Raw genomic sequence first — 14,270 nt, 5'->3', positions numbered from 1 at the left:
GTGTGTGTGTGTGTGTGTGCGGCAAAGTCCAAAACTCCCAGTTCCGGAATGGTTCTTAAAGTTCAGTTCCGCAAGCCATAAGGTGAAACATGAGCAAGGGCTTCTTCAACAACCACCGTTGTCTGAAGATAAGACGTAGACGTAGAGAAACAGAGAGAGAGTAAATACGAAATCCAAATGTTCCACGATGGAACCCCAGCGACACTTCAGTGTTTACTCGGTAGTGACTTCCTCACCCCGAAAAGCATCTGAATCGTGGCCGTCCACACACAAATACCTGTTTCCTTCTACAGGTCAGCAACAAAGTGAACTCCACCGGATTACTTCCAACTTCCATACATGGATTTCAGTGGCAAACACAGTTATTGTTTCTCATCCGTCGATAGAGAAAACTAGCAGGCTGGTGTCTCTCTCCCTTCTCTCTCTCTCGCTCTCTCTCTCTCTCCTTCTAACTTCTTCAACAACGTCATTACGTCCTTTATCTTCTATTGACGTAAGCACGCCCCACACACACATACACACTCTCTATCTTAAAGGGACTTTCACTGAGTCCGTAACACCAGGAAACCTTTATATTGGATGCATTACTTCAACTGAGTATCAGCTGATTAAATTCTAAACTAAATTAATTTGTTTCATTTCTTGTTACAGTTTCAAAAACAAATCTTTCAGTACACGAGGATAAAAACAGAGTTCCTTTTGTTAAGGTGAGATTTATTTCTAAATATTCAACAATCTTCAGTGTTGCAACAAAGAATATGATGGTGTCTTAGCTCAATCCAGTGTTAACATTATGTAGCCATCCAACCTACATTTAATCTGCCAAAACCTGCAAGGAATGGCAGCCTTATTTTGGTTTTATTCAATGAATGATTAAAGAGTTTTATATTAATGTTGTAATACTGCAAATATCTCATTTTCATGGGTACATTTTGGAATTTGAGGGCACTTTAAATCTGTTAATTTGGAAGAGAACCCCAAAATTTTCCAACTCTTCTTGCAAGTAAATCAGTAGATGAATGGTGATCCAGAAATGTCTGTCCTGGCAAACATGCTAAAATTGACTGCAACTGAGGTGGGAATTTTAAACCAAAATCTTCTGGGCCCCAGGAAACCAGCAAGCTAAAGGCCTGGTGGATGAGCAGACTTTTTTTCCCCCAGTGCCGTTCTGACATCCCAGCCCTTTTCCATGATAGAATACCAGTTACCTCTATCCAAATCCACATCCTTTACTAACATAACCCTTCTGACCTCAATGCCAAAGGCGCCACTCCACAATTGCTTTTTATCCCCACCATCCAATTCCTCCTCCTGACGCCTCTCCACACTCAGACCAGTCTGGTGAGCACCCTGTCTGGAGAGTCTGGACTCTCAAACTTGCTGCAGCCAAGATATGAAAGTTGTTGCAGGTCCTGCTGTTAAAACAATACCTGTTCCCCACCTCAATCATTGCTTCCTCCCAGTCTTGAACTAGTATTGTGGCTGGTGAATTGTAAGTGCATTCATGCAAGCTACATTTCCTGGAATTGAGTCGATGTTAGCCCACTAAAGATAGCAATCTTCTTGAACTTCATAAGATTGTAACACATTAAGTTAAATTGCAATTGGTTCAAAAATGATCAGAACATACACAATGCACCCTTACTTTAACAGTGTTGCAAAGTAATCATTACCAGGAGAGGAGGGAAGGATTTAAATTCTGAGGATGAGCTTTCAAAGTGCTTTTTCTGTTTCCATGTGACATTGTATTTCAAGTCCCACTTATCTACAGGCTATTAAGTACCCTAAATCCCAAAAAATTGATATGGCACCATTTTTTGGAGGGAACTATTGAGGTAAGTTTTCTAGACATGTCTCTGTTTGTAATTTGACACAATCATTGTTGCAAATTCCATGCAATATAAAAGCAAAAATAGAAATTGCTGACAATGAAAAGCTTTCAAATGAGATTTGAAAGAACAAAATTGAATATGTTCTTAAGTTTTACAAGCACTCTCACATTGAATAGGTTCTGTATCCAGTTGTGGATTTTAAGAAAGCAGCGAATCTCCTGTGATGATACTTAGAGATTTGGATCAAAATTATTTTATAGTTAATGGTGCTGTATGTCATTGTGCAGTATTATTTAGTTGACACTACTAGGCTACATTTAAACCACTCTTAAGGTCTCAAATTCAAACTGTTAGAAGCATAGTCTGAGGTTAACTCTATTTAATTATTCCTTCAGTAGTTCATCTGTAGTAATGAAGGAAAATCAATATGAGGGGTTTGCAAGATATTACGGACTGGGATCATATTGATCATATAAAACAGAGACACCCATACTTATTCACTCAGTGGTGTACTGCTGCTTGGATTTGGCTAAACTGATCTGATAGCCCCAGAATATGTGCATCTTTCATGGGAGCCTGATGCCAAATCAAACATTGAAATGAGAGGAACAAAACAAAGGGACTATTTGGCTTATTGCACCTGTGCTAGTTCTTTGAAAGAGCTATTAAGTTATTCACATTCTCTTGTTGTTTTCCCATGGCTCTGAAAAATTCTTCTTTTGATGTCTTTAGTTTTTGTAAATTACTAGTAAATCCTGCTTTCGTCATCCTTTCAAGCAATGTGTTCCAGATTATAGAAACCTGTTGAGTAAAATAATTTCACTAATTTTTCCCTTACCAATATGCTGCTTGCCAATTTCTGAACAAGGTGCTCTGGGAAGGAAGGCACCCAATGAACTGACTTGGCTAGGAAATCAGCTAAGTGACAGCAAATACTCAAATCAGCAGCATGTGACTAATGGAGTCTTTTCAGATCTGTCTCCATAGCACTGTATTTATAAATAATTTAGATATAGGAATAGAATTCCACATATCCAATTTTGTTACTGACGCAAAGAGGGGCAGCACTTTGAGCCCTTTGGATAGAAGCTATAAATTACAAAGAAACAATGAATTAAATTAATAGGCAAAACTCTGGTAAATGGATTTCAAAATGTGATAACGTAAGATCATCCATTTTGGACATTTAGACATTACGCCTATCCTTTTTAATAGTGAAAATCCAGAAGCAGTACTGGTCCGAAGAGACCAATGCAACCATAAATATGGATCATTACAGACCATTGATAGCTATAAAACGTATTTTAAAAGGTTGATGGAACATTGGCTTTATATCATAGGGACTAAAATAGAGTTATATAACATAGAAACAGACTCTTTGGTTCCCTGAGTCTGCGTTGACCATCACACACTCATTTTCATGAATCCTGCACTAATCCCATTTTATCCCCCACTCAAGGGAATAGATGTTGTTCTGCAACTCTATAACGGTCCATTTAACCAGACCTTGAGTATTTTTGTGCACTATAACTGAGGGAGGACATGTTGGCCTCAGATGGAGTGCACTGAAAATGCACTGGAGTGGTGCGTTAGCTCTCAAGGCTCAATGAGGTAATATCATTCCAGTTGTACATTGAATTTGGAAGATAAAGGAACTCTGATGATTTTGAAGTAGTAAGGGAAAGTAGGAGTAGATAAGGATTAACTGTCTTGCTGATTTGGAAATCTAGGACCAGGACTGGGCATAATCTTAATAACTAGCAGCAGATTTTCCAGGATCAAAGTTAGAAAACACACCTATATGCAAAGTTAGTGGAAATTGGGGATTGTTTTAAGTAAATGACAATTGATGCTAGGCCAATTGTTGACTTCAGATTTGAGAGTGATAGATTTTATTAACCACAGCTGTTAAGGGAATGGTGAAATGATGAACTTCTAGATGTGGATCAATGGTCCACCATGATCTTATTGAATATCAGGCTAGACTCAAGGAGCTGAACTTCCTCCTTCTGCTCTTTCCTCTTCCTCCTCCTCCTGGTCCTCCTATGTGTCTGTAATTGTGGAAAAACCTGAGAATTTGGGAGTATTTGGGTAAGTGCAGAACTGAAAGGAATTGGTTTAGTGTTTCTATGTATGAGCTACACCATGAATTCATTTTTGGATATTATTTCAAATGTTAGTCAGAAATAACAGCTGCTGGCCAAAATTATTTAGGTGTGTGATTTTGTGCTAAAGAAAGTTATGAAAATATCACCTGCATTCTAACTGTTAGCTAAAACGTCTATTTGCTCCGTTAGTTTTGCAACTCTTTGGAAAGTTTCCAATAATTTTTTATTTAATAATTTTCTAAAAGGGCTGTACAGAGAGATTTGTTTCTAGTCCTGAAGAGGTGATGGATGTTATTGACGAAGGAAAGGCGAATCGTCATGTAGCTGTTACCAGTAAGTATTTTGTTATTATTGCTTCAGTAACATTTTCTGCTGGTTTGGAGGCTTTGCAGGATCTGGTCTATTTGCAGAATTAAGTTAACATAAGAAAATTTTAAAAACTTAATTCCTATACAGTACATAAAAAAAACATTAGTTTTTTTAGGGTTTGCTTTGGTAAATTTCTCCTCTGAGGAGATGAAGGCCAGGTTTTCCTCCTGAGAACTAATGTAAGATTTCTTTATCAAATTGTGTAACTAGTTTCTAGATTTTGAATTGCCTGCCTTAAACCTCCCTTTAATGGTTTTATTTTTCTCCAACATTGGCCTGTAAGATCCTGGCTGATGTTATGTTAAGCACTTTTTTCTTAAAATGGATTGCTTGGATAAGAGGCTGTTAATTTTTTCAATATAAATGGAGTTTTAAAAGGGATAGGGAGGGGGGGAGAAGAGGAGGAGGGGTGAGGATACTGGTCAGGGACAATATTACAGCTGCAGAAAGGGTGGATAATGTAGAAGGATCCTCTCTAGAGTCAATATGGGTGGAAGTTAGGAACAAGAAAGGAGCAGTTACTCTACTGGGAGTATTCTATAGGTCCCCCAGTAGCAGTAGGGATACTGAGGAGCAGATTGGGAGGCAGATTTTGGAAAAGATGCAAAATAACAGGGTTATTATAGTGGGAGACTTCAACTTCCCAAATATTGATTGGCACCTGCTTAGTGCCAAAGGTTTAGACGGAACGGAGTTTGTTAAGTGTGTCCAGGACGGATTCCTGTCACAGTATATTGACAGGCCGACTAGAGGGAATGGCATATTAGATCTAGTTTTAGGTAATGAGCCGGGTCAGGTGAGAGATCTATCGGTGGGTGAGCATTTGGGGGGACAGCGACCACTGCTCCATAACCTTTAGAATTGTCATGGATTGGGATAGGGGCAAAGAGGATGGGAAGATATTTAATTGGGGAAAGGTGAATTATGAGGCTGTAAGGTGAGAAGAGAGTGTGAATTGGGATGACATTTTTGAAGGGAAATGTACTATAGAGATATGGTCGATGTTCAGGGATCTCTTTCAGGATGTTAGGGATAAATTTGTCCTGGTGAGGCAGAGAAGGAATGGCAGGGTGAAGGAACCATGGGTGACAAGAGAGGGAAAAACTAGTTAGGAAGGAGAAGGCAGCATACATAAGGTGTAAGCAGCAAGGATCAGACAGGGCTCTTGAATTTAGAGTAGCAAGGAGGGAACTTAAGAAGGGGCTGAGGAGAGCGAGAAGGGAACATGAAAAGGCTTTGGTGAGTAGGGTTAAGGAGAATTCCAAGGCTTTTTACTCGTATGTGAAGAGAAGGATGGCTAGAGTAAAGGTAGGTCCGATTAAAGACAAAGGTGGGAGGATGTGCCTGGAAGCTGTGGAAGTGGATGAGGTTCTCAATGAATACTTCACTTCAGTATTCACCAAGAAGGGGGGTCTTGATGACGCTGAGGATGGTGTTGGTGAGGGTAATGTTCTGGAGTATGTAGATATCAAGAGAGGGGATGTGTTGGAGCTGTTAGAAAATATTAGGACAGATAAGTCCCCGGGGCCTGACGGAATATTCCCCAGGCTGTTTCGTGAGGCGGGGGAGGAGGTTGTTGAACTGTTGGCAAGGATCTTTGAGTCCTTGTTGTCCACGGGGATGGTACCGGAGGATTGGAGGGTGGCGAATGTTGTCCCCTTATTCAAAAAAGGTAGTAGGGACAGTCCAGGGAATTACAGACCAGTGAGCCTTGCGTCTGTGGGGGGTAAGCTGCTAGAAAGGATTCTAAGAAATAGGATCTATGATCATTTAGAGAATCATGGACTGAATAGGAACAGCCAGCATGGATTTGTGAAGGGAAGATCTTGCCTCACAAGCCTGATAGGGTTCTTTGAGGAGGTAACCAGGAAGATTGATGAGGGTAGCGCAGTGGATGTGGTCTACGTGGATTTTAGTAAGGTGTTTGACAAGATTCTGCATGGTAGGCTTCTTCAGAAGGTCAGAGGCCAAGGGATCCAGGGAGGCTTGGCAGTGTGGATTCAGAATTGGCTTGCCTGTAGAAAGCAGAGGGTTGTGGTGGAGGGAGTGCACTCGGATTGGAGGGCTGTGACGAGTGGTGTCCCACAGGGATCTGTTCTGGGACCTCTACTTTTTGTGATATTTATTAATGACTTAGATGAGGGGGTGGAAGGGTGGGTTAGCAAGTTTGCAGATGACACAAAGATCGGTGGTGTTGTGGATAGTGTGGAGGGCTGTCGAAGCTTGCAGATGGATATTGATAGGATGCAGAGCTGGGCTGACAAGTGGCAGATAGAGTTCAATCCGGAGAAGTGTGTAGTGGTACACTTTGGAAGGACAAACTCCAAGGTGGAATACAAGGTAAATGGCAGGATCCTGGGCAGTTTTAGAGGAGCAGAGGGGATCTGGGGGTCATATCCACAGATGACTGAAAGTTGCCACACAGGTGGATAGGGTAGTTAAGAAAGCTTATGGGGTGTTAGCTTTCATAAGTCGTGGGATCGAGTTTAAGAGCCACGAAGTAAATCTGGTTAGACCACACTTAGAGTACAGTGTCCTGGTTCTGGTCGGCCTCATTAGAGGAAGGATGTGGAGGCGTTGGAAAGGGTGCAGAGGAGATTTACCAGGATGTTGCCTGCATTAGGGAGTATGGACTATGAGGAGAGACTAAGAGAGCTAGGGCTTTACTCTTTGGAGAGAAGGAGGATGAGAGGAGACATGATAGAGTGGACAGCCAGCACCTCTTTCCCAGGGCAACAATGCTCAATACAAGAGGGCATGGCTTTAAGGTGATGGGTGGGAAGTTCAAGGGAGATGTCAGAGGGAGGTTTTTCACCCAGAGAGTGGTTGGTGCATGGAATGCGCTGCCTGGGGTGGTGGTGGAGGCTGATACGTTGGTCAAGTGCAAGAGATTGTTGGATAAGCATATGGAGGAATTTAAGTTAGATGGATATGTGGGAGGAAGGGGTTAGATAGTCTTAGGCGTGGTTTAAAGGTCGGCACAACATTGGGGCCGAAAGGCCTGTATTGTTCTATGGTTCTTAAATAATAAGCATTTCTTGGACCACAATTGGCAACAATTTTTTTTGAGAATTTTCAATTTTTCTGGCTGTGAATTTTGAGAGGAAATGTGCAGGCAAGAAAGTTCCTTGCAACATTAGTTCTTTGAAGTGAATGTGTCAAATAAGTTGACAGAATATTGGGACTGTAAGAGAAAAATATCTTTAATCCAAAGAGAGGAGCTGCTGCTGTGGAAAAACACAGCAATGTTATAATTCATGCTCATTGAATTAAGTGGGTTGTTTAGTGAAATGGTCTGTTTCAGTCCGCCAAGGAACTGTCCTTAAATGTCTGAGATATCATCTTCAGGGCAAATACTTCTAAGTGTAATTTTATTTGTGTCTGTCCAAAAAATAATAATCTCAAATGGCAACTAAATTCAAGAGACAAATTTAGTTGGAACATGTATTCTTAGAGTGGTGAATTATTTTAAAGATGTTTGCTCCTCTTCGCCAAAGGGCTAACTGTTTGGAATTGCATTGTTTTCATTTTAATCACTAGTAAATTATACTGTTCTGCAAAACAGGCACATTCAAGCTGAGACCTATAAAGCACAAAACATTGAAATATGCCAAATGATTGCATTTTGTATCTCTAATTCAGCTCTTTCTCTTGCATTTTGTGGGATGCACAGTGGCAGAGGAGGCCTGGATGCTCCCTCAGTTCCTCCCTTCAAGTATTAAATATGTAAGCAATAATTAATTGAACTAGGCTTCAAATTGACTGACTTTTTGCCTGTGCAGACATGAATGAACACAGCTCCCGAAGCCACAGCATTTTCCTCATTAACATTAAGCAGGAGAACATTGAACTGAGAAAGAAACTCTCTGGAAAGCTTTACCTTGTGGATTTAGCTGGTAGTGAAAAGGTAAGATATAATTATTTTGGTTCTTTGGTGAATTCGATTTAACTATCAGCTGTGAAGGGTAATTGGAACCATCAGCAAGATCCTGTCAAAAATTATTTTTTCTTTGTCATAATATAATTAGTCTAAAATGAAAAGTTAGTGCAGCAGTTATTCTGCTCCTGTCCATGGAGCCAGTGCTGAAAGATTAGAACAAACATCTGATTAATTCTTTGAACTCATTACTGCAAGTGATACCACAGGCAATATATTTGCACAATTTCTTGGGTGAATATTTAAATTTGATTAAAATTTTTAGTGTGGACATGTAATCTTTTAACAAAGGCAGTGTTCAGTTCCATAACCTTTTAAATTATGTGATGTGTTTTGTGGAAAAATTCAGTTTGCTCAGTTGCGGCCTTTATCATTCCATTGTTCCATCATTAGAAGGGTATATTCTGTAGCTTTACTTCTAGGGAATGTTTCAGATTGGAGTGGAAAAGAAATCAAACTTCAAATTTGTCTATTTATTTAGCATACATTCCTTTTGTAAGGGAACAAATGATCAGTAAATAAAATTCTCCTAGGTATGTATGTGCCATGGTATTTCCTAACAGAATAGTAAAAACACATTTAACTAAGTTTTAAATGATCAAAATTTTTATACTTAGAAACTTTGGCAATGATTTTTCACTTTCACAAGAACTCGGCAAACAAACAGGAGTACTCTTTACAATCCCTTAAACTGTCTCTGCAATTTAATTACATTATCTGTGATCTGATGCCTCAGTCCACTTTGTCTGATCCGCATAATCATTGATTTTTTTTCTAGTGTGCAAAAAATTTATTGATCTTTTGAATTAAATATTCTAAGTGAATGGGCATGCGCAGCCCCTTGCAGTAGAGAAGTTCAGAGGTTTGCATTCCTTCATGTGAAGACACTTCTCAACTGAGCTTTTGGTGGATGACCCCTGGGATTATGCCCTGGTTCTCTAGGCTGAGAAAGCAGCCACTTGTATTGGTTTATTATTGTCACTTGTACCAAGGTACAGTGAAAAGCTTGTCTTACAAACCAATCGTACAGGTCAATTCATTACACAGTGCAGTTACATTGAATTAGTACAGAGTGCATTGATGTAGTACAGGTAAAAACAATAACAGTACAGAGTAAAGTGTCACATCTACAGAGAAAGTGCAGTGCAATAAGGTGCAAGGTCACAACAAGGTAGATCGTGAGGTTATAGTCCACCTCATTATATAAGGGAACCGTTCAATAGTCTTATCACAGTGGGGTAGAAGCTGTCCTTAAGTCTGGTGGTACGTGCCCTCAGGCTCCTGTATCTTCTACCTGATGGAAGAGGAGAGAAGAGAGAATGACCTGGGTGGGTGGGGTCTTTGATTATGCTGGCTGCTTCACCAAGACAACTAGAGGTAAAGACAGAGTCCAAGGAGGGGAAGCTGGTGTCCGTGATGCACTGGGCTGTGTCCACAACCTTTTTTGGTGTGCTGAAACATTGTGTTGACTATGTCATATCAGATTCCCCCCCAAAAAGATTACAAAATTGGTCACAAAAAAATGTGGACCACTTTAGAGTTGTTTGCACCTCAAAAGATGCTGTGGCCAGCGTGGGTCCCAAGGGGAGCAGTGTCTTTGCAACACGTTGTCCACCATTCCACCCTTGAGAGCACAATTCCCATGGCAGCCAGTCACCAGAAGAGCTCAGAGTGGGGAAAGCCAAGCTGCAGGGAGAGAGATTTCACAATTATGTACCACTCTCCCAGGTTGATCCACCCTCCTTGAGCTGCCTGTCATTCGTACTTGCATGCTTGTATCACCTGCGGGATGAGAGATAGTTAAGTGTGTTTATACTATAAAGTACAAGGTAAACATAAAATTTACTTTCTCATTAGTTGCCAATGCCGAAAAAAAAATACTTGTAAATTTGAGCCCAGACTGTGCACTTTGGAATGTGTATGAGCAGACTCCAGTGTGTTTTGAAGTTGCCTGGCAAAGTGTCCCAATGCTAGCAGAATGTGCCCTGCCCTTAAACCTCAAAGCAAAAATGCAGCATGATGTGCTCACAGTTCTCCTGAAGTTCTGCCACGTTTATAGTTGTGTGGAGCATTGAGCTACCTGGAGTAGGTCTCATTAGCAGTCATTTCCATGTAAAATTTTGGATTGCATTGTGCTGGACGAAAAAGGGTGCACAATCTAATTGCTGGGCTTCAGCATTTACTTTGTAATTCCCTCTCAGAATCTTGAATGCCATAATGATATCACCTCTCATTGTGTATACATTAAAGGTGTTTGATCAATGTCATAGGATAACTTCTTCATTATCCCAGGATTTCCTTGCCCCATTTTTGATAAAATGCTGGATCAGACTGGTGCATTGTTGCATGATAATTACAAGCATGTAGTAAGTTACTTAAGTGTTGATTTTTATTCTGAGATCTTGGATAATTAATGTTAAAAGCTCCTTGATAGACAGCAGGAAATATTGCAGCTGACTTGGCCCTCATTGATGTTCACAATTTGTGCATTTCTAAATGTACAACTTTGTTGCAGCTCCTTTCTCTAATCTTGACTCTACCCATAATGCTTTGTGTCTAAGATTCATCATCAGAACTAGGAAAAACAGAAAGCAAGTTGGCTTTCAGTAGGTGGGGAAGGGGAGTGTAGAACAAAGGAAATATCTCTGATAGGGTGAGACCAATGAAATAGTGTGGCACAGGGAGGTCATGTGTTAAATGTTTCTAATAGCAAGGCTGTGGGATGTGCCCATCAGGCCAGACCAGGACTTTTCAAGACTTTCCTCAAGATCAAGTACTTGGCACTTAGAATATTTAAGTCTAAGTACTTGATTTCCTAGCCAGAGACAGCATGGGCTCTTCAGTGGGTAATGATGCTCAAGTTGTTCCTGGATAGAAATGGGAAAGAAATTCAAGCCTAAATGTTCATTCCTTATTGCAGGTCGTAACCTCCGCTGCAAAATGAGCAGGAATTGAGATCTGGGTCAGTTTGGCAGCCTCTGTGACCAATGCTTTAATTAGTTAGAGTTCCATTTGTTACTCACACTTCAGTTTTCATTCCCAATAATGTCAATTGCCTTAAGATCAGCTATATTGAGGAAAAGAAGAAACTGTACTGAAGATTTAACAATTAAAAAAAACACTGAAAGCCTTTCTGGTTCTGTGTTTTTAAAAACTGTCCAGATTTTTCTTGACTAGACTCAATCCAATCATTTAAATATACAAGTGTAAGAAAGATGTGAACTAGTTATTGAATATCATTGTGACAAACTGTCTGTATCTGTTTATCACAGGTCAGCAAAACTGGAGCTGAAGGAGCTGTCCTTGATGAAGCTAAAAATATCAATAAGTCTCTTTCTGCTCTGGGGAATGTGATCTCTGCTCTGGCTGAGGGAACTGTAAGTCTTTTCAATGATTTATAGCTTGCAGAAATTCTGGTTTACATTGTATTTCCAGGATTTTTATCACAAGCTAATATTTAATTATGTAATACTTGAATGTTATCATCTGATTGATGATGCATTAATGACATAAATGAGATGGAAAACTAAACTGAATTCCATGTGCAGTCCAGGAAACAAACTGTTTAACCTTATACCTTTTGAAGGGCTGTCTATAAGACTTCACAATGTTTCAATTTGTAATTGAAGAAAATGATAAGAAATAATGAAAAGCTGTGTAGGTTTTTTTTAATATAGCCTATCGAAAGTTCTGTAAATCCAGTGACTATGTGATTAATGGAATGATAAATTTAAAGGTCAAAACTGGCTTGAGTTTAGAATTATTATCTAACCATGTCTGGTGGATAATTTGTACAGTTCAGTTTCTGTCATAGAGCATTGCGAAATGTAAGAGTATTTAGTGATAAAGCTGTGAGACGTTATGAAATTTCTGCCTAATTTGCATTTCTTCCCATACATTTGTTGAGGTGATATCCTTATGGCTTTTGTGAATGCACTCAACTCTCTTTGAATTAGTTCTATAATTGGAAGACAAGTCCTAGGTAGATTTGATCTGAGAAATGGCCTTAATCTGGACCTAATATGCCATATGGAAGATTCCAGATAATGAAGCATTTGGTACTTTAATCTGGATTTTTTTTAAGAATGGCATGAGGATAAAATCTATCTGGCATATGCTCTTAATATCAAGGATGGGAGTTATTTGTCTTGTTACAGTATGGTGGCAGCAGTCTGCAACCTGAATTGTTTATGGAAGGGATGTACCATTTTAAAAATAACTGTTTCAAGTAGATATTACAGTGACAGAGAACTTAAATTAGTGTCTGTCTTTACTCATCTAATTTAATTTCCACATGAGTTCAATTGCAATAAAACCAACATGACTGTCATAGACTTGGTAGTTCTGTTGTGTAAACAATGTTTTGGGAACCTGTCATTTTTGCTCATCAATTTGATTTTATTTCTTTTCATATAAAAGAACACTTCTCACTATTTAATTAAACATCAAGAGTGATATTTTAATTCTTTAAATTCAAAAGATGGTCTCCACAGAAGTCTATATACTGCATAATTCCATAGCAACAAACATGCATTAGATAGTTACAGCTACTGTATTACTGGTCTATTCCTAACCCCACTTGCACATCTAACAGTGCTCCTTTGCAAAAAAAAAAAAAAAAAAAAAATTTATATATAAAAAGAAATGACATTGATGGGTTTGCTTAGGCAGGATCACACATGAGAGAGCTTGAATGCTTCAGTTTGTGAATTTTTTACTTGTACATCTCACTGTCATGTGGGTCTCAGAGGAGTTAATGTAAGTAAGATCTTGGAATCTTTTCGCAGTGCTGCAGTAGAAGTTCTCCAATGAGAAGCTGACTTGAACAGTTTAGAGAAGTCCCAAGCTAGATTTAAATGTTATTTTTGAAAAGCAGAACACTGCAGGTTCTGGAAATCTGAAATAAAAACAAAGTGCTGGGGATACTCAGCAGGTTAGGTAGCATCCGTGGAGAGAGAAGCAGAATTAACATCTCAAAATTGTGTTGTTAGCTGATCTAAATTAGTGATAATGGTATCTCGAGAATTGATCATATATTTGTGTTAGGAAGTTGAAGGCTGCCCCAACAATCTGTTTCACTGTTTGTGGAAATTCAAAGAATCATGGAAGTGTACGGGACAGAAACGGGGCCTTTCGACCCACTTCATTCATGCTGACTATAATGCCTATCTATGATGACTGTCCCATTGGCCGGCATTAGGGCTGTATCCCTCTACACCTTCCCTACCCAAGTACGTGTCCAAATGCCTTTTAAATGTTATAATTTTATCGGCCTTTGCTACCTCCTCTGGCAGCTCATTCCCTACATTCACCACTCTGAAAGACCTGCCTGAAAGATTTAATAGTTTAAATTTCTCCCTTCTCGTCTTAATGAGGTGCTTGGATGAGAATACGATTAGGCTTTATGTTATTGCCTCCAGCGATGAGTAGCCCATTGCAATTTAACATGATACACATGTAGAAAAAGTCCACTTAAGAAATCTACAGGAGAGCATCCAAGGAATTAATACCATAAATAGAGCAAGGAAGAACATCTTGAAACAAAAACAGTAGTTGGAGGTACAAATGTCGTTAAATGTTGGAAATATTGAAACCAAGAACAACATCTTTTGGAGATGTATAATCAGTCAAAATCTTTGGGGGGGGGGGCTGGGTGGGGGGAAGGTGGAGGTGGGAGGAGGTTATTGAGAATGAAAGCTGAATGGATACATTGAATACTTTTTTCTCTCTCTCTTTGTCTATTTCCTGTTGTGGTTGATGATGTGTTTTAGCTCTTGTGAATTAGGCAAACACTGATTTGACTTGCTTTCCAAAGTATAATGGGAGATGCACAAACTTGCATTTTTACAACACCAATGGGGTTTTCCATAGTACTTTATGGAGATTTGAGCAGTTATAAGCCTTGATTATTCACTCAGTTTTTCTGTTGGGGTAGAAAAGGTATCTTGGATCTAAGTTTTCAGCAGAAAGCTGAATAAAAGCCTCAAGAGTAACATACTTGAAACATTCAAATTTTATAATTTA

General features: G+C 39.4%; 1 protein-coding gene across 1 annotated transcript in view; it reads left to right on the top strand.

Moving 5' to 3' along the window:
* The window catches only part of LOC127576242 (kinesin heavy chain-like), a 116,153-nt gene that overhangs the window by 51,283 nt on the left and 50,600 nt on the right, over positions 1-14,270 (top strand). The window contains 4 exon segments of the mRNA XM_052026728.1: positions 652-707; positions 4,186-4,273; positions 8,092-8,216; positions 11,519-11,623. Coding sequence (XP_051882688.1) covers positions 652-707; positions 4,186-4,273; positions 8,092-8,216; positions 11,519-11,623 — 374 coding nt within the window.

This window comes from Pristis pectinata, chromosome 1 (assembly GCF_009764475.1).
Source record: "Pristis pectinata isolate sPriPec2 chromosome 1, sPriPec2.1.pri, whole genome shotgun sequence".
In the NCBI taxonomy this organism is placed as follows: Eukaryota; Metazoa; Chordata; class Chondrichthyes; order Rhinopristiformes; family Pristidae; genus Pristis; species Pristis pectinata.
The sequence above is the reverse complement of the archived record's forward strand: the minus strand, read 5'-3'. Positions and strand labels throughout refer to the sequence as shown.